Source organism: Gambusia affinis, linkage group LG04 (assembly GCF_019740435.1).
Source record: "Gambusia affinis linkage group LG04, SWU_Gaff_1.0, whole genome shotgun sequence".
Classification (NCBI taxonomy): Eukaryota; Metazoa; Chordata; class Actinopteri; order Cyprinodontiformes; family Poeciliidae; genus Gambusia; species Gambusia affinis.
Genome location: NC_057871.1, coordinates 6,691,095 through 6,710,595, shown reverse-complemented (window position 1 = coordinate 6,710,595; position 19,501 = coordinate 6,691,095). Strand labels below are relative to the sequence as shown.

General features: G+C 38.1%; 2 protein-coding genes across 12 annotated transcripts; one reads left to right on the top strand and one right to left on the bottom strand.

Moving 5' to 3' along the window:
• The first annotated feature begins 226 nt into the window (after positions 1–226).
• Positions 227–4,915, top strand: cisd2 (CDGSH iron sulfur domain 2). Its single transcript, XM_044114955.1, has 3 exons — positions 227–450; positions 4,014–4,228; positions 4,397–4,915. Exons 1-3 carry the CDS (start codon positions 348–350, stop codon positions 4,484–4,486), a joined length of 408 nt encoding a protein of 135 aa, XP_043970890.1. The 5' UTR covers positions 227–347; the 3' UTR covers positions 4,487–4,915.
• Positions 4,916–6,443: 1,528 nt separating this feature from the next.
• On the bottom strand, positions 6,444–18,329 carry si:dkey-162b23.4 (sodium/hydrogen exchanger 9B2). Of its 11 annotated transcripts, none has more exons than XM_044114943.1 (15): positions 17,876–18,082; positions 17,667–17,782; positions 15,812–16,088; positions 15,319–15,520; positions 14,816–14,986; positions 14,130–14,272; positions 13,629–13,756; positions 12,533–12,708; positions 11,960–12,066; positions 11,118–11,267; positions 10,824–10,932; positions 9,173–9,309; positions 8,794–8,977; positions 8,597–8,696; positions 6,444–8,417 (listed from the first exon to the last, which is right to left on the bottom strand). In XM_044114943.1, the coding sequence occupies exons 3-15, from the start codon at positions 15,944–15,946 to the stop codon at positions 8,399–8,401; spliced, it is 1,761 nt and encodes a 586-aa protein (XP_043970878.1). In that variant the 5' UTR covers positions 15,947–16,088; positions 17,667–17,782; positions 17,876–18,082; the 3' UTR covers positions 6,444–8,398. The 11 variants fall into 11 exon arrangements, with proteins under 11 accessions (XP_043970878.1, XP_043970879.1, XP_043970880.1 ...); XM_044114944.1 differs by having other exon boundaries at positions 17,667–17,759; XM_044114945.1 differs by having other exon boundaries at positions 17,667–17,731.
• Positions 18,330–19,501: the final 1,172 nt, after the last annotated feature.

Sequence of the window (19,501 nt, the reverse complement as noted above, 5' to 3'; positions counted from 1 at the left end):
TTGGGATATTATATTTAACACATTTCAATTTTTTCACATTCTATAGTTTTCTGTTCTCATGTAAAAAATTCTTTTCAACCTGCCCTTCCTCTTTTTGCTCAATTCAACTTGCCCAATCACGAGCCACCAACTCCTCTGACGCTAATTGGCCGTCCACTAAGATCACGTGTCACCTCTACGCAAATTTCTGAACCCATTTACGCCCAGTTTTGTTCGTTCTCTTGTTGTGATGACTTAAGTTTACGTACCGGCGTCGAGCTGCGCTCAGAAAACAGCGCAGTAACACAAACGATCCCCAGGAACTGCCCAAGTCAAACTCAAAACCCGGCCCTGCCGAGCTACTCACGATGGTTTTAGAAACAATTTCAAAGATAATAAAAGTGCAGCTTCCGGCCTACCTGAAGAAGCTGCCGCTGCCGGAGACGGTTGGAGGTTTCGCGAGGTTAACAGGTAACTTATTGCAGCCGCGGTGGCTGTAACGTGAGGATGAACTCGTGAATTGTTCGGGGACAGTTCACACTTAGCACTCAGCTCTGATCAGTAGCCTGCACGGGCATCACAACTTTACCAGCACATTGCTTACGCTGTGTCCAATAATGTGAAGCCCTAAACAGCGCTTAGAGAAATGCAGAAAGAGTAGTGCATAATGTAGTTTATCTCACGAGTTACATAACTTCATCTCAGGGCTGAGGTTCTTAAAGGCAGTTTCTGTGGGTAACGATGAAAAACTAACAGATGATCTGCAACGTAGAGACTCTGCTGCCCCGTTTTGGATCTTTTGGTTTACATTTCACTTTTGGCTAGCAGTAGTTGTTTTTGGAGTCATTATAAGGAATAGATTTGATATCCTGTAAGAACATGATGACAGAGCAGGCTCGCAAGGTGTTCTGTTATGCATTATAAAATGAAGAAAAGACTTGACTATAATTTTAGGAATTCATCTTGTAAATTCGTATCTCATTTCCATTTGACTGACTGCTAACCCATTTAATTACTACAATGCATATTTCAATAATTCCTTGTTTAAGCTATTGTGCATAACTTTTTACCTTGATTCTTGTTAAGATTCTACCTAAGATCCATATAAGCTGAAACTTAATACTTTAATGTGTCACATAGATGGATTGGTTAAAGAAAATCTTGAAATAGCCTCTGTTTGCATGCCAACACATCATATCCCCCTCTCTCTGCCTCGAATTTCAAAGCTGTAATAGAACCTGTAGAAGCATCTTTTTTGCAGATATACCTGTGCATAATGTATTAGTTATGCACGGGTACGGGCTCAAATGTTTCAGATCGAGCAAGTTTTAATGTCAGACAGACATTACTTGTGTAAATACAAACATCTAATTTTAAATGCTGATTTTATCATTAAGGGGAAAAAGTTTAGCTAAGCAAAGTGTTAGTTAAAAAAGTATTGGCCTATTCTTCTTCTTTGAAATTGACACATTTTCAGAGAAGAAAACGGGTAATTTCTTCTTAAATAGAACTTATTTATCTAAATAAATTCCAGAACAGATGAGAAACAAAGTCATTGATATGTATCCCTTAGGAGAAGGTTATAAAACCACTCAGTGAGCCACACTAAGAGTCATTATTCTGACGTAACTGTGGTGAACCTTCCCAGAAGTGGCTGGCCTACCCAAACTCCTCCAAGTGCTTTTTGACGACTCATCCAAGAGATTACAATAGATCCCAGAATGACGTCTGAAACACTGCAGACCTCCTTTGCTTCAGTCAAGGTCAGCGTTCACAATTTCTTGGAAGAATTTCTGTCAGACTGCCACTGGGCAGCTATGGCTGCAATAAAGCCATCAGTGTTTGAATGTGTGCATGAAAGGGTGAATGAGTTAGGATACTCCATAAAGTGCAATATTTCTTGCTAGCTATCTCAGAAAGCGAAACAGCTATTTTATAGAGAATAATTACAAATAATGTAAAATATTTCAAGCCTTTATTTTAAATTTTTTGCAGTTTTAATGATTATGACTTATAGGTGCCCTGCGACAGACTGGCAACCTGTCCTGGGTGTACCCCGCCTCTCGCCGGGAACGTTAGCTGGAGATAGGCACCAGCACCACTACCAGCACCACTGGACTTCAAGCAGTGCGGATAGATTCTGGGCCTCTTCCTTCATCCTCTAGGATCTTGCTTTCCAAATTAAATGCAGAAATTACATAATTTACCTAAATACAGGACTCTGAACTAGGCCTGGGCAATGAATCGATATCAATGTATATCACGTTAGACAAAAGATCAATGTCAATAGAAAATACTTGGACATCCCAGGTTTTGTGCCTCATAACTGCTTCAAAATAGACAATGTCACCAGTTTGGCAGTGTTTCAGATATTTATAACAAACAACTAATCCGTAATTATTGAATTTGACCTGTATGAAATGCTTATTGTGATAAGTTTTCAGCTAAATTGCCTAACTGTACTCTGGAATTGTGCAGCAGTCCAGTTTTTTTTCTCCTTAACCCATGGAAGATGTCTCTAACATTGTCTCTGATTAAGGAGTGCCTTGACACGGGGAATGCAGCATCTCTAACCCATGTTTAGTATTTGTCTCTTCTGGAATCAATTTTGCTTAACAATCCTTTCAAGGCTGGGGTTTTGCTAGTGCGCCATTTCCTGCCACACTTCTTCTTCCACTCAACTTTCTGTTAATATGCTTGGATACAGAACTCTGAACAACCAGCTTCTTCACCATGGACCTTTTGTGGCCTCTCTTGGTTGTGAAGAATGTCCAGGACTGTTTTCTAGACATCGGTCGAGTTAGCAATCTTCTCTCTGATTGTGTAGATTACTGACCTGGAGAGAGAAGGAGACTGTTCAAAGGCTTAGGAAACCTTTCCAGGAGTTTTGAGTTAATTAGCTGATTAGGGTGTGACACCATGAGTTTAGCAATATCGACCTTTTTCAAAGTAATGTATTTAAAAAAAAAAAAAGATTTGGAATATATCATTATATGTGAAGATTCTAGATAATATTTAGTTTCACTTTTGAAGATAACTGGCAAGAAATATTGCACATTTATGCAATATTAAAGTTTTTTCCAGATGTATTAGACTAGTAGCTCAGCAGCATGTGAATGGGTGTGTGAGTGATTGCAGTGTAAATGCTTTGGGGTCTTATATACTAGATAAAGTGCGATGCAAATACAAGCCATTTTAAATCACTGCCGACCAAAATGAACAAAAGAAAACCAAAGCTCATACTTGTCAAAAAAAGTCTTTATGATACTCAATGGGCAAAAACCAGTGAAGAAATATTGGAAAGTTTTTGAACAGAGCTTTTCAGAAAAAGACTATCATACTGGCCCCATGACAGACTCTGGTGACCTGTCCAGGGTGAACCCGCCTCTCGCCCGAAACATTCGCTGGACATAGGCACCAGCACCTCTCCCAACCCTGTTAGGGACAAGACTGTACAGAAAATGGAAGGATGGACTATCATACTGACCTTTTTTAAGCTCTCCAGGAGATTATCCAGCCATCAGTTCATCATGACTCAAGCACTTAGCAGGACAGGGATGTAATTTGCACAATTATGCGTCAGTGGTAAAACAAAATACAGAAGGGAGGTTTTGCGGAGTCTGACTAGGCCACTTTAACTTGATAGAAGGCCTTTGCATTATCTTAAACAATCTGTTCATACTTAAATGTGGTTAAGTTAAAAATAATTCTGCATAGAGACTGAACCAATATCCTACACAGAAACGTAAAGACTCACAAATGATTGTAGTTGTTGCCCCTAAAAGTGGCACAACCTGTTATTGAGGGGGGCTGAATTGTTTATTGGGTAAGGCTGGTTTATATGAGTCTCCATTAATATTTGCAAGATGATCTGAGCCATTTGATTTAAAAAAAAAAAAAAGGCAATCTCAAGGGATAGATACTTTTTTACAGCTCTGTTTAAGGTACACAAAGAGGCATAAAAATTGGCTTTAGTATGCATTCCAGTTGTGTTCCAGCCTGAATGCTGAAGTCAGTTTCTTATGTGTCCACAGTGTCTGAGTGGCTCCGGTTGCTGCCCCTCCTTGGCATTTTGGCCCTGCTGGGCTACCTGACCATTCGTCCGTTCCTGCCTAAGAAAAAAAAGCAGAGAGATAGCCTGATCAACTTGAAGATCCAGAAAGAGAACCCCAAAGTGGTCAATGAGATAGACATTGAGGACTTGAACAGTGCAAATGTGTGTTACTGTCGATGCTGGCGCTCCAAAACTGTGAGTTGACTTCTTGGCTTTGACCGTAGAATCCTATAAAAGCTAACCTGCAGTGACAAGTGAGCCTGTGTTTTGTTGTGCATTCTGAAGTGATGAAAGTTAAAAAGCTATTATCCTGCCATATGCAACTTTCTGATTTGCTAAATAAATGTTATTTCCTGTTTTTAGTTTCCTGTTTGTGATAAGTCACACTTAAAGCACAACGAACTGACCGGGGACAACGTGGGACCTCTCATCCTCAAAAAGAAGATACTATAATTGACCACAGAAAGAAGTCTATGTCTGACTAGTCTGTGCTTCATCCTTTCCTGGTATTTTGTTTTCCTCATAAAATGCAGTCCATTGAATTTTTCTAGTTGGGGTAGTTTTGTGTGGTTTTTATTTTTTATTTTTTAGTTAAGCTCTCATTGGTTTTCTAATTTACATACATAATTGTTTATATATGACTTTAAAAAGTGTTTGACTCTATATGTCGGGATTAAATTCAGTTTCACTGGGACCACTTTAATGGAACAACCCAAAGCGTTAACTTTATGAAATCTTCTTATAATGTGACCTGGAGCTTCAGGGCTGGTGTTTGTTCCACTCAGTATAATGGTTGTTTAAATGAAATACCCAATCTATTAGTCCAACTTGCATGTAACATTTTGCCTTGTATGCCTTCATTTAGTTGTTTCTAGACCAGGGGTTTTCAAAGTATGAAAGGGTGAGCCCCCCTCCAAGGAGCACAATGCCTGCTGCGCCCCCCCCACAACCCCCGAACTGTGACATGAGCTCCATGTCACAGTTCAGTTGCAAAAACTCCCACCTTCAGCCCCACTCTGGCCAAAACCAGTGATGGCATAGTTACTTTGAAAAAGTAACTATAATTGGACAACTGATTACTCCTTGAAAAAGTAACTTAGTTATATTACTGACTACTTGATTTGGAAAGTAACTAAGTTACATTAAAAGTAACTTTTTAGTTACTTTCAGCAGCTGCTAACAACAACGCTCCGCCTCCTGTGAAAATCACATTGATCTTTGCTAATACTTAATTGTAATAGCGGCAACATCAACAATGTGTCTCCACTGATAAGGTTGAACTGAAGAGGAGATTGTACAAAAAACAAAAAACGTGGGTAATTTGTGTGGTTCACTGTTGTATGGAAAACTCTAAGAAGGATTTTAAAGCCCTCTCTCCCCCCAGCCTCCAGATTCTGCGTTACGACCCTGCGTTTGGTGTCAGCGCAACGCACAGAGCTCCTCCTGCAGCTCCACAGCTCAGATGGTTGCACAGATTTGTGACACTTACCGTAATATTAATAATTATAACGGTGCTAACTTGCCATTATAACTACGGACACGTTTATTCGTGGCTGTTTTCACGTTTATTGCGCTGTTCATATTGGTCTCGATGTTTGCAGTTTTCTGAAGCGCAACGTGAAGCACGACGTCTTTCAGAGGTAATACATTAACTTGACATTAACAAAGATACAGCGGGACGGATCATCCGGAAAATGATGAACAAGGAGAGACTGACTAAAACTACCTTAATGACGGACAAATTCTGGGATTTATTGAGTCTCTGCTTATTTCCAACCCCAAATGAGTAACTTCACGTTCAAAAACGAGCCCAAAAAGGCGCAACCAGCAACTCGTAAAATTTTCAAGCGACTTTAAAAAAACAAAAAAAGCCCAAAGCCGCTTATAATAATCGGACTTGTCGACAGAAACTCAAACTAGTTCCAGTTTTTCCACCAACAAAATGCGCATCTCCCTCCATTGTTTACATTTCTGTCGCACAGAGACGTCGTCGGTCACTCGACAAGACGCGTAGAGGAAATACGATTAAATAACAAAAGAAGACAGTAACGCACAGTAACGCAAAAATGATTTTGATAAGTAACTGTAGTCTAACTACTGGATTTGAAATAGCAACGCGTTAGATTACTCGTTACTGAAAAAAGTGGTCTGACGTCAGTAACGTTACTGACATCACTGGCCAAAACATCCTCTAAGGTGGGAAACATTTCCCAATGGCACCCACAGTACCAACTTTTTCCTAAATCCACAGAGTTGATCGTGTGCGTAAAAGACGTTTCTCTCACATCAGTAGACAGCAAGCAGATAGCTTTTCCGGTTTATTTTTTCCCTCGCACCGCGCCTCCCCTAAAGTGCTTTGGCGCCCCCCAGGGGAGGCGCGCCTCACACTTTGAAAACCGCCGTTCTAGACCATTTGCCAGCTTGAGTGCCAAATTGTTTTTACCACAACGCTTTAGAGGAGTAATATATTTTCTGATAGATCAACATGTGTGTATGTATTCATAATGTATGGGATACTTACTGTAGATTCTTGATGTTTTGTTCATAGACATTTATTGCTATAAGTCCTGTTGTGTTGAAACATTTCAAACCACTATACTGTTGAGGTCTCAGAACTGCAACAACACTTTTCTGTTTGAGTTGCTGTATTCACTGCATTTGGCTTCTTGGCAGAACACTTCCTGTATTATGAAGCAAAAAATATTTTCACACTTGACGTTGGTTTTCACAGTTAGTTCTTTGTTCTCTATTTCTGAATAACTTCATGTATATTAATGTTTGCTAGACTAAGTTCATACTAAATGTTAATAGAACTGGTCATGAATAATTCAGTTGCTTAAGTTAGCAGAACCTCACCTTCTTTTTCAATACTTTGAAAATCTTCATGTAACTTAAGCTGAAAGTTTAAGTGAATATCCCTTTTAACTCAGTTTATCATGTCCTTGTCTTTTATTTAATTTCATTATAAAATTGCATTAAGCATCTGTTCTGAAACAGTAATAATAATCAGCTTAGGCTGCTCTGGAAGTTTGAATAAAATACAAAGAGTATGTGCTTCATGGGTTTGATGTTCACCACCAGTCAGAAGTTTAGATTTACAGGGTATTTCCCACATTTTCTGAAAATTAAAGCATTATGTGTTTTGGTAATGGAATAAATAGAAAGGAATCATCTTGTTAACTTGTCAAGTTGCAAGTTGGTATAATGGGCAATAAAGACTCAGCTTTTTGTTATAACTAGTTTGCATCAACATTCTGGCTCTTGCAACATTGCATTGGGGAGCAATGTATTGGTTGCATTTCCAAATTAGAAGTCAGGATAACTTATTTTGGTTTTATTCCCAACCTGTTCTGCCTCTCCAAAAACAGCTGGTAAAGTAATACATAAAGTAATTCTTCCCTAAGCCCTTTGGGTGGGACTTTGACAAGAAACTGTTGGACATTTCAACATAGTTGAAAATTCTCAGCAATAATAGGGAAGGTTTTAAGAGCGTTTTTACTAGCGTCTTCATTTGTAATCTTTTCATTTACATAATAAAAAATTAAATTTAAAAACAACACACTGCCGTATTTGTGTAGTAAAAAAACAAACTAACACTTAACAGTCATATAAAATTTGTTCATAATCTCTAAAAATAAACAATCACATTAAAGTTCAGAAAAACTCCCAAAGTTGATGTGGGATTTTATACCACATTGCATGAGGTTGATTCTGTCAGAATTTAAGGAGCATTCTGTATACATCTAAATAAAGTGGGACATCAAGATTTCCTGAGTTGTAAATTAAATAAAAAATTAACCACAAACACTAATGACAAACATAAAAAAACAGTACAAACATACAGCATTAGAATAAAAAGATTTAAAAATGGATTCTGGATAGCTTCCTCTAAAAATCCATTCAATCACACACCATCTCACCACTTTGTAAAACACACATCCTTATGTTTAGCACTACCATTTCAGTTTAAGTACCGTTTACTGGAAGCAGGAAATAGAACCACTGGATACTTTGAATGTGACAAAAACAATACCAATTTACAAAAATGTAAACTGTTTAATTGCCTCATGCTAATTACAGAATATCTAAATAAATGTTCAGTTCAAGCGCGACACTAAAGCAGCTCTGGTGTAAAGTTCATAGAGCATGAATGCACACAGCAGGGCAAAGGAAATGTGTTTGGAGCTCAGTGCCTGGAAACCACCTGCTGCTATAAATACAGGCTGATTCCAACAAAGAGTTGAGCAACAAGAGAGCCACTCAGTGGCTAAAGAGCAGCTGAAACAACTGACATTCAAGGTCTCTCTTGGATCACTTAGATGTCAGAGTGTACTCTCGAAGGTGACAGGAGTTTCGGTGTCATCTTCACTTCCTGCCGCGGTGCCTAGGGGATGAAAAAGGTGGGGGAGATGTTGGGGATTTTATAAGTAGTGCCTGGATGATGCTGACATTTTTCATCAGAAAAAAGTAGAAAAGGGAAAGACAAGCGTAACTAAAAGACGCATTTTTAAGCTACTGCCTTTTCAATATTACACTTGTGTTATACTAAACATTGAAAACTACCTGGGATCTAATGATATGCAAATTCCTCCAAAGATATCACAATGCTGAAATATGGAAAGCAGAGGACTTGTATTCACCACTGGAAGGTAGCTATGGGAAACTGGGTCACACAGGGTTGTCGAGTTGAGCTGAATTTTCAGATAACAGATTTTACCCACCTAAGAAAAATGCTGATAAATTGGGTTTGATTCGCTCACCACAGGTGAGGGTCTTCGGCCTCTGCAGCAGGCGAGGCCCCAAGATCCCAATAATCAAAGCCCCAATCGGGGCCGTAAGAAGGATGGAGAGCACGGCCACAGTCAGCACATCCATGCCGTACTTTATCTGCTCCTTGTTAGCCTTTGCTCTGGCCATGTCTAAAGCCGTGGAGCCTATTGCTGCCTGAGGAAGATCAAAAGACAAGCTGTGATTCGTCCCTTTACTCGCTTATAGCTTTTACTGTCATTAAGTAACAATTAAAATGTAAACATGTCAGTGCATGTACTTTTAATTAGTTTTTCTATGACGCCTGCAGAAGCACACAAGAAAAAAGGTTTCTAAAGAAAAGTTGACTGACATTTCCCTGCACTGACTCACCTGCACTGTTGCTTTGGGCATCCATGCAAGAGCTATGAACACTTTTTCTTTTAAGTTGAAGCCCGCATGTAACACGCACACAAAAGTGAACAGTACTCTAACCACCACAGCAATGAGCATGGAGGATATACCCAGACCTGTGAGGACATAAACAAGAGTTACAAAGGCACAGCACAACACTGACACTTCTACTGAAGAATGCATACTTTAGGTTTGATTAAGCTGAAGTTTTTCTTTCTGCTTTAATCTTTTTCATACTTTGTCATATTGTTACTGTAGACTTTAGTGTATTTCATTGGGATTCAAGGCATCAGTGATTGAGTCATGCCTTTCCTATTTTTTTTTTCTTTTCACAACAAAAAATCCAAAAAGCCACTTTAGTCGACATTCCGTTTCAAGTCTTCAGGGGTATGTCGAAATCACCTGGGCAATTCAATTTAAGTCTGTACTTTGACTGGGCCAGTCTAACACAATACTCTGAGGTACATCCTTACATTGTAGCTCTGGATGTATGTTTAGGATTGTCCTGCTTCCTCCCTGGTCTCAGGTGCTTTGCAGTTTCATGGACGTTTTCTTCAAGAATTGACCTTTATTTTGCTCCAGTCACTTTCCCATCAACTCCAATCACCTTCCTGGTTCCCCAAGGAATAGATTTTACCATTGTTCAGTATGATCTGCAGTGTTCCTCTCTGCCACAGCATTTTGTGGGTAGGCTAAAATTCTGAATTTCTAATTTGACCAGAGCACCTCCCTTAGATTGCCCCCTGTGTCCTCTGACATTATTTCAACATTGTCTTCTTTAACCATTTCACAGGAAAAGTGAGATTTGTGGAGGTCTCCTTTGAACAGAAATCTGATGATTTTTTCCACCTCCTCCAGAAAAGGCTTATTGGTTGCTTCTGTAACTAAAGCTTTGCTTGTCTTGTTGGTTTAGTTGGACAATGTCCTACTTGGTTTACAGTCATTCTGTATTCTCTCCATAAACAATCTTTAAATAATTTTCTAGCAAGATGCATAAACTGAGATACAATTGGGCATAAGATAGATTAAATGGGTACAAATAGAGGTATGAACTAAGCTAGAGTCATTCTTTTCTCTTTGTAATACTGTTTGCTCACTAATGCATTTTAACAAACCTCTCAGGTGTTGATAGGGCAGCTAATTTAATACAGAGATTTAATTTTAACAAAGGCATTCATTTAATGCAATTGATTTTTTAATGCTATCAGAATAAAAGCTCCTTATAAGGCATATTTATATATTCCTTCTTCCACTTTACCATTATCTAATACTTTGTGTACGTCATTATATAAAATTCAACAAAACACACTGAAGTTTGTGGTTGTAATTTCACAAAATGCAAAAAAGTTCAGATAATATAGACATTTTCTAAGACACTGTTCAATGTTTTCTATTTAGTTTGCAAGAACCAGACACATTTTATGGAAGGTGTAAAGAGACTAGCTGGAGGTAAATGACAGCAAGATAAACACATGAAATGATTTTAGTACTTGCAGGACAGGTGAGAGTGCTCACATCTGTGATGTCTTGTTTGGACATGCAAATATATTTACATACATCCATACAGTCACATTTGAATTTTTCACAATGATGACACTGTTATTTTGAAGACTTTGGGCATCCATCTCACCAACTGCAAGTCCCTCCAGCTCATTGACTCGAATCTCAGCTCCTATCAGTCCAAACAGCAGAGGCTGAAAAACGTCCCACGCCCAACTAATCACTTCCTCCACACGGCCCTTTTTGACAAACAGAAGACAGAAAATAGCATGTTTAGCACAGAGCAAAAAAAAAGTGTAATAACTTGTACATGTAAAACTACACACTCCTGCTGTGGTAACATACTCTTCAAAATCTGGATTGCATCAAACTAAGAGTGGAAAAGAAGGATTGGTGCATGACTATGGCTTCCATGTTCTATTACCTTTTCTTCCCCCCAGCCAAGTCCAGCCAGAAAAGATAACACCAGGGTGCAAAGGCCCCCCGAACCTGGAAACCCTGCCACGTTGCTGCCGAACACAGCAAAGACAGACAGACCCAGCACCAAGAAGGAGCGCTTCATCACCAGGTGTTTCTACAAGAGAACATAACGGATTAAGAAACAGACTAAAGAAATCGAAGCAAGCAACATGGAAAGCTTAATTTATCACATGAGAGGTCAGAGTAGTAGGTAAGATTTACTCGTTCTTAATTAGTTGAATGTAATCACATGGACCAGGTTTTTTAAAATTCAGAAGCATTAAGCAATATGAATATTACAGCCTAATCATTATAATATTATACATTAAGAGCCACTAAGGCAATTATGGAGTGCAGAAGGTTTAGTTTACTGAGTTTTTGTTGACTCTTCACACAGAATGTTGTGCAAGGATTATTTGAAAAAATTAAAGGGATAGTTCAAGATTTTTAAGCGACGTTCTATTACTTTATGTTTTGGAAAAATTTTATTGAGTCTTTGTTCAGTATGAATCTTTATTTGTTGAAAAAAAACACATAATTTTCCTCAACATCAAATCGAAGCACCATCCTGATGGGAACCTGCACAGCTAATAAGTTAAACTCTAGGTACATTTTAAAATGTATTTTAATCTGTCCATCATGTCTGTCCACTAACTGGCTGACCTTAAGGCCAGGGCAAGCTCCTAAACATAGCACACCTAAAACTTACATTTTATCTGATGTCAACGTCTGGATCTGCCACAGTCCTACACAGTAGAAATCCTCACTATCCCTTTAAGAAAGGCAAAGCAGCATATGATTGCATACCTGGTCAACACTTGGAAAGTACTGAATAAGGAAGCCAAGGAGCATCCCAGCAACCGTCCCTCCTCCAACCTCCAGGACGCCTCGCAGGAGATTATACAGAGTGGATCCTGAACACAAGAGATTACAAGCAAATTAAGCAGTAAATTATTATGATTCATTAAATAAATGTTAGGTTTTTTTATATGTAGCCTATATATGCTTCATTGAAGTATAAACAATTTAAACAATATGAAGTCCTTCATAGAGAATTATAAATTGTGGCTGTTATAAATATAAGAAAAAGTTATTTTTAATTGATAACATAGAAATACATAAAAATACCATCAATCCTGGGGTATCCGATTGGCATTTACCTCATAAATTTAAAAGTTTCTAATTACTAATCAGAATAATCTGCACATTTACGCCCTCTACTGTGCTGCTGATAAACTACAAGCCAATATTAATGTTCTTTTCTCCCTCAGTGTGATTCTCATTATTGACCTTCCAGCTGTGTCTCCCCTGGAGACAGTGCAGGTGTTTTGTTTCAAAAAGCACAAGACTGAATTATTATACTCTGGAAACACACGGTACCTTCTGCGAAGGCCATGCCCAAGCATGTGGTGAACCCTGTGATGGCGAGAATGTCATCAAAGCTTCCAGCCGCCATCAGCAGGGTGGGGATGCCCTTTTCCACGCCATATCCGTCCTTCTGCAGCCGAAGCATTGAGGGCACCACCACGGCCGGAGACACAGCGCCCAGAACAAAGCTGCAGGAAACATAGATTTATTTTACTGTTGCAAAAGTGAGGGAAATTAATGATTTGTCTTTTCTGCACAGGAAGGTAATGAAAACAACTTAATTGGATACGAAAGAATGATGTTTGCAGTAACTGAAGGAGACGGGTCACACGTTATGTTTTTAGATCTTTAACATGACTGCAAACAAACCTCTAAAAAGTAGAATACCAGAAACTTTCACATGGTCTAATAATAGCAGAGAATACTATTTATTTACAAGCAAGGAACAGTTTATTAGTGATTCTAAAATGCAGTGCCTTGAAAAAGTATCTATACTTGTCTTTTTCTACTAAATAAACTCTCAGTAAAGTGTGAGGAAGTTTGTGGTTGAAAATCAATTCAAATTTTAAATAATTCCATTGGTTGAACTGGATTTTATTTAATGGTATCAGACAAAATGGGGCTGAACACAAACCCACGGCACACTTTTGAAGCCAGGATTTCTAGTCAGATGACACAACAACTCAATCAAATGCAAAAACACGGTGTACAGCAGAAAACTAACACTGTACATCACCCTGAAGGATCATGATGAGTGAATGATGTTCTTCTATGGCAGCTAGTCAGAGTTGATAAAAAATGGAGGTAAATGCAAGGCACTCACTACTTTTGCAAGGCACTGTATTTCAGATTTACTTGCAACTTTTGAAAGTTGACAGATTTACTGTCAACTTTCCTCTTGTCTTGCAACACAATGTAGAAAAAAAAAAAAAAAAGCAAATAATATATATACATATATATATATATACACAGACCAAAAGTTTGGACACACCTTCTAAGTGAATTCAATTAGAAGCTGTATGTTTTATCATTTACTATTTAAATGAAAAAATTGTATATTACCATAAATTTTAAGATATGAACACAGAGTGCAAAGTGTTGCATTTACCCAAGAATAAAGCCCCACTCCCAGGGCAAGCCCATGAGGAAATGAGAGATGAGAGCAGCAGTACTGGCTTCGATCAGGCAGGGCCCAGCTGCTACACGTATACACACGGTTTTGAGCTTCCTCAGAGCCTGAGAGGAGAAATTTACATGTTGTAATGATGCATGACTTCTATTTTGCAGAAAGCATTGAAAAGCCCACGTTTTTCAGCATCAAATAACTTTAACTGTTTCAAAGGAAATATGAAGTTTTTATTAGCTATCATTGTGAACCAAACTTGCTGTTTGTTATTGCAGGGAAATTTTAGAACTTAGAATAACTGCAATGATTTGATGATTTGGTCCGATGTAAATAGAATCTGCCTCTATTTTGTAGAGTCTGCGTTCTTAATTAATGCCATTGTATAAATATTTGAGGTTAAACTATTAATAGTCATTTAGTTTTTTTAAATACTCATATTCCATTTAACTTTACACTAAACTTTTCTAGAAGAATGAGTCATACCTTGGGATCCAACCCCAGGCCAGCTCTGGCCAGGATGACAGCCAGAGCAATGTTTCTCAGGGAAGCAGACCATCTGAAGTTAATGTACACCGAATCTGTTATAACTGGGATGTTTCTCAGCAGGAAGCCCATCAGCAGCATACCTGCAGCACAGTAGAAAGGGTGGGAAAGAGGAAAGAAGATTCGTTTTAACCCCAAATACTGTTTATTTTATGTGGGGTTGTCTATCACACCAAACAGGTCATGTGGACAGATTTAGGTGAATGTGACTAAATAGGGAAAAAAAACCTGAAGACTAAGCAGAATAAAAATAAAGCTTTTTGAAAGGGTTGGAATCAATCAAAGCTGCTAACCAAAAACTCTTCTTGATTAAATATTCTATTGTTTTTCAGAATCAATGTGCGTAATGGTTTAATATACAGCCTCCTGCTATTATGGAGAATTGATTTCCTGAGCTAACCAGCCACACAAAATGTTGAGTTATCATCAATGTAAGAAAATATTACAAGTAAAGAGCTCATATTCTAAGCACAGTATTACATTTACAAGTTATTTTGAAGGAATATTATAGAAAAAAAATATCTTGTTATATGAGCCACATTTAGGTTTTGAGGTGCAAAAAATGCACTGTGTATAGTTGGAAGTTAGAAATTGATGCCTAAATGACAATAATTTGTTTATCTTACCAAGGAGTGGTGGAAATGGTGGAAGTGTAGGCAGCTGGATGAGGGCGACTGCTTTGCCACCGACGTACGCACAGAGAAATAATATGGTGATGCCAAACAGATTTCCTCCAGGAAGACATTCTTCCTCTGTGATGGACACAACCACCCCAAAGAGTACAGCTGCCAAAAGAACTGAAGAGGGAAGAACAGGCAAACATTCACTGAAAGACAAATTATCCATTTTATCACTTTTGTCAGTAGGACTCTAAAGTTTTTTTAAAAACAGAAAGGTATAATAATAATAAAAAAAACACTGCTAGATACCTTAACCTACTGAAAACCTGCAACGCTTTAAATTGTGCATTTTGAATACACGTCTAAATATGTGTGCAACTAAACCATTTGCAAATCAGTACTGTGTACTGTATAAAAGTGTAAAAATGTAAGTTAATGTAATCTATGAATTTTAAAAAATTTCATAAAGAAAAAAAACAATACAAACACAAGCGAATCCTTGTGGTTACCTTTGGTAATAAGAGAGGCAAGGAGGCCTCGTGGCGGACATGGGCAAAACTTGCGAAGCAGCGGGCAACAGACCACTGGTGGGTCTGTGTTGGTGCCAGCATCCACCACAGGGTGGCGAGGGATAAAATAGGTAGTCTCCTCTGTTACGTTTGGAGTTGAGCAACGCCGCACCACCACCTGGAACTGGTTCACGTTGAGATGCTTTAAGGGAAGAATCGAGACACAAAGAAAAGAGTGTCAATAACATAGCAGATGGACTTTAGAAACTAGATTATGGTGTAAACATGCTGAGATATGATGCTTTTAACAGTTACCTTTGGGTAAAAATGATTGATTGCAATATTTACAACAGAGCACTGCTTATTATAGCCATGTATTGTGTTCTTCATCAATGAGAGCATGCTAATAGATTAGAAAACAGATGTTCTTCCAAAAGAAAATTCTCAGTTGGCTGGGTGGGTTCCAGTTTTTCCCTTTTCTTTTAGCTTTTACCTCAACATGATTTGCAGTAGGAAGAGTGATTCTCTCCAGCAGTGGGCTGGGTGCTCGGCTGGGTGCTGGACTGGGTGCTGGGCTGGGTGTAGGACTCGGTTCAGTTTTTGCAGGTTTCTCAGGGTTTTCCTCCATTGCTGTACTCCACCGTTTTTCTGATTCTTTTGCTTCTGTATCACAGCAGGTTGAACTCACGGTTGAGTTCAGCCATTTGAATTCCCTTCACTTCTTAGTGTCCAGCCTCTCACCTGGGGCTCCTGTTCATACATCTCATGTTCTAATAACAGTGAGAGAAGAAAAAAGAAATGAATACATAAACATTAAAGCAAATAGCAAAGCATTACTATAAAAGCAAACCATTTACATTCAGAACAAAATGTCATGGTCAGTGTTTGTAGCTTTAAGCCAGGATTTAATCAAATAAACGTTTTCTCTTTCAAAAATACCCTGTACTGCTGCTACATTATGCAATAATGTAGCAGAAGAAAAATTGACATAAAGAATCAATATTCTTTATGTCAATTTTTCTTATTTTTTTACCCCCACTTTCCTTATTTTTTAAATCAAAATTTTCCTTTAAAAAGTTATGTAGCCTACTTACGTTTTATATCCTTGAGACAAAATTTTTGCTCTATATGATACAATTACAATAAAACAAGCTAAAACAGTTTGTGAAGAGGGTATAAGCAGACAGGAATGACCAGATTTTATTTTCAAAAAACTTGATCAATTTATTTATGCCAAGTTGTTGTTTCCGGCTCACAACTTTCATGAAAAATTACCACCAGGCAGAAAGGGCTTTAATGCTCCAAATCCTGCCTTCATCATCAACCTCGCCCAGTCAACAGAAGGAAGAAGCAGGTAAAAATTCCCATTACTCAGCAGTCAGAGAGAAATTGACTAGGTAAGCTAAGGTCTCAGTTCCAAAGCGGCAGCAAGAAACATGAAACTGTGTTTTGCAAATAAGAATAGGCAAGCTGTAATAGCAACAATAATTTGTCTACAAGTATTGCCTCGGTGTCTAAATAGAAATGCATGCCACACTTTCCAGATTTGTATTTGTTTAAGATCTAAACTGATTCCCTTTATCTTCATACTAATGTACCACCTTGTATTGGTCAATCCACATATCTTATGTTTTGGTATTGCATTTGAAACACTATAGGAAAAAGTCTTTACTAGCTGATCAGCTCCAATTTTAAGCCTATTGTGGTATATCAAATTACACATGTAGGACAATGTTCTTCTTTAAAAAAAAAAAAAACACTTATTTTAAAAACGTACACTGTAAAATCCAGCAATGGAGATATATTCCTAATTAATCAGCGGTGTACAATTGTTGGAGTAAAAGAAACATCCAACACTAGATATTATGATAAAGTAAACTGTATCTTGCTCTGCTAATGCTAACACATTAAAACGAAAATCTTGTGCTCAATATATATCAATAAGCCTGTATATGATGCACTTAAAATAAAATTATAGTAGCTTATCCCAAACAAAATTTTATAAACTACACGGCTGAATAGTGCATTAAAATTACCAATGACATTGATAAATTGCAAATAGCTCACTGTGATATGGCAGTCTGCTATAACTCCAACTTCAAATGAAGACACAGACACTACAAATACAGGCTGTATACGAACTACTCCAATGTTTTGATAGCTGCTTAGGGCAACAGACGTTTGATAATCCAATTGTGAAAAAGCACACTAATCAATGCTTATAGCTCGACCATATGGCACACCTAGCTAGCGTTAGCTCAAACAGGTAAAGTGGTAACTAACGACTACTACCAGTAACAACACAGTTAGCAAGCTAGAACATTAAAGACGTGTCTGTTGCTACATACCTGTCAGTGATGTTTTTGTACAATGCATTAGTTCGTGTAGTATTGTAGCGTCAGCCTACAGTGGTCTGGTCACACAGTAATAGCCACTGTAAACTGTTGAAGCTTTCAGATATCGACTAGCAATACAACATTCATACATTATCGGACACATTCATCTAAACTGTGACTGCTTAAAGGTTATTTTTTGTTAATTAGTTGAAGTATCTTACTTCATTGATCAGTTTGCAAAGTGACCGTGTGTCAGTGACAGCGTTGTGACGTCCTAAAACGTGCTTCCGGAATAAATCATAGACATGATTTCAGAGAACAAAACTAATTTGACATACAAACACAAAAACAAGAAAACTCTTGTCCGATATTGTGCGCCTCCTCAGCTGCTATAATTGACCATGCTCCGTCCAAACTCTACAACCCCTATGTCCGATTCTAGACTCGGTTGCCACGGTGACCCCCTCTTAATGTGTCTGTCAAAACTCTCTAAATAAGCATATTGCAGGAGAAAAATCGCTCACCTCATAACGTAAGCAGAGCCATGGTTTGCAGTGTCACTGACAGCAACTGTGGTAGTGTTGAGGAGCAAACACCATCTGGGTACTGGGAATGAGGCGGATTAGTGATCGACAGGCCAATACTGTTTATATATAGTGCGAACGCAAGTTGGAGGTGGAGGAGAGGGAGGCGGAAACATTCATTTTTCAGTGTTTACATTTTGCATTGTTTGCTTCTGCGATTGATTTATTTTTTGACAAAACGAAAGAGAAATATGGATTTGTATGCTGTTTACTTTTCAATGGACTTTTCACTTAGGCTATAATGTTTTGTATAATGTGCATGTTGTACTGAGAACCAAAGCAAATATATATCTTTAAGAATTTTAAAGTTTATTTAAACAACGACAATATGACTTTACTACTACATGCCATGTGTATGTATGTGTGTGTTCCTTTACTTTGATACACCTAAATAAAACCTGATGGTACCAGTACACAATTAATCTAGGTATAAATCTTTTCTGTTGAAGTGATCATCACAAAGACCAAGATACACAGCAGGAAAGTCAGTCCAAGTTGGGGAGAAGTAGGCTAAAAAGCAGGTTTAGTTTACAGAACAACATACCAGACTTAGGAAATTAAAAGTTTTGACATCATCACCCAAAACTGGAACAATGTTTGCAGTCACTATTAAATTTAACTGTTTATATCAGAAAATCTACAAAGACATGGCAGTCCCCCTAAACTTATGGTGGGGAAGAAAATAATTAATTATGAAAGCAGCTAAAAAGCCCATGGCAACTCTGGAGATGCCACAGAGATCCACAGGTCAGGACAATCACTGGCTGTGCCCTTCACAAATCTAGCCTTTCTGAAACACTCTAGAGATTATTGATCTATATGTATTATCGATGAATCGGAACCATGTGATCACACGTGCAGAAAATCAGCCGACACAAATAATCAGACTTTACTTATTTTATTCTTTTTAGCACTAAAAAGAAAGAGACGCTTACCCTCACAGGCTAATTTGTTATGACGTGAATACACCGGGATTAAACAGCATCTGATCAAAAACGGACGATCCATTCTTTATATCTAAGACACGCCTTACTGGTCGTCTGATGAACTACGTCACCTAAGGAATGTCTGCCTAGAAGTCACCTGATATTATGGCGTCAGTGTAAGTTTCAATTTTACAGAAAGCCTTTTGTTTGAAAATGAAACATGCAAGGTCAAGTTTCATTCCTCCAAAAGCTCTCTGTGCATAAATGAAATATACTATGTGTGAAATACAGCTGTATGTGCATGAGTACACATGCGACCCTGGATAAGCGTCCCAAC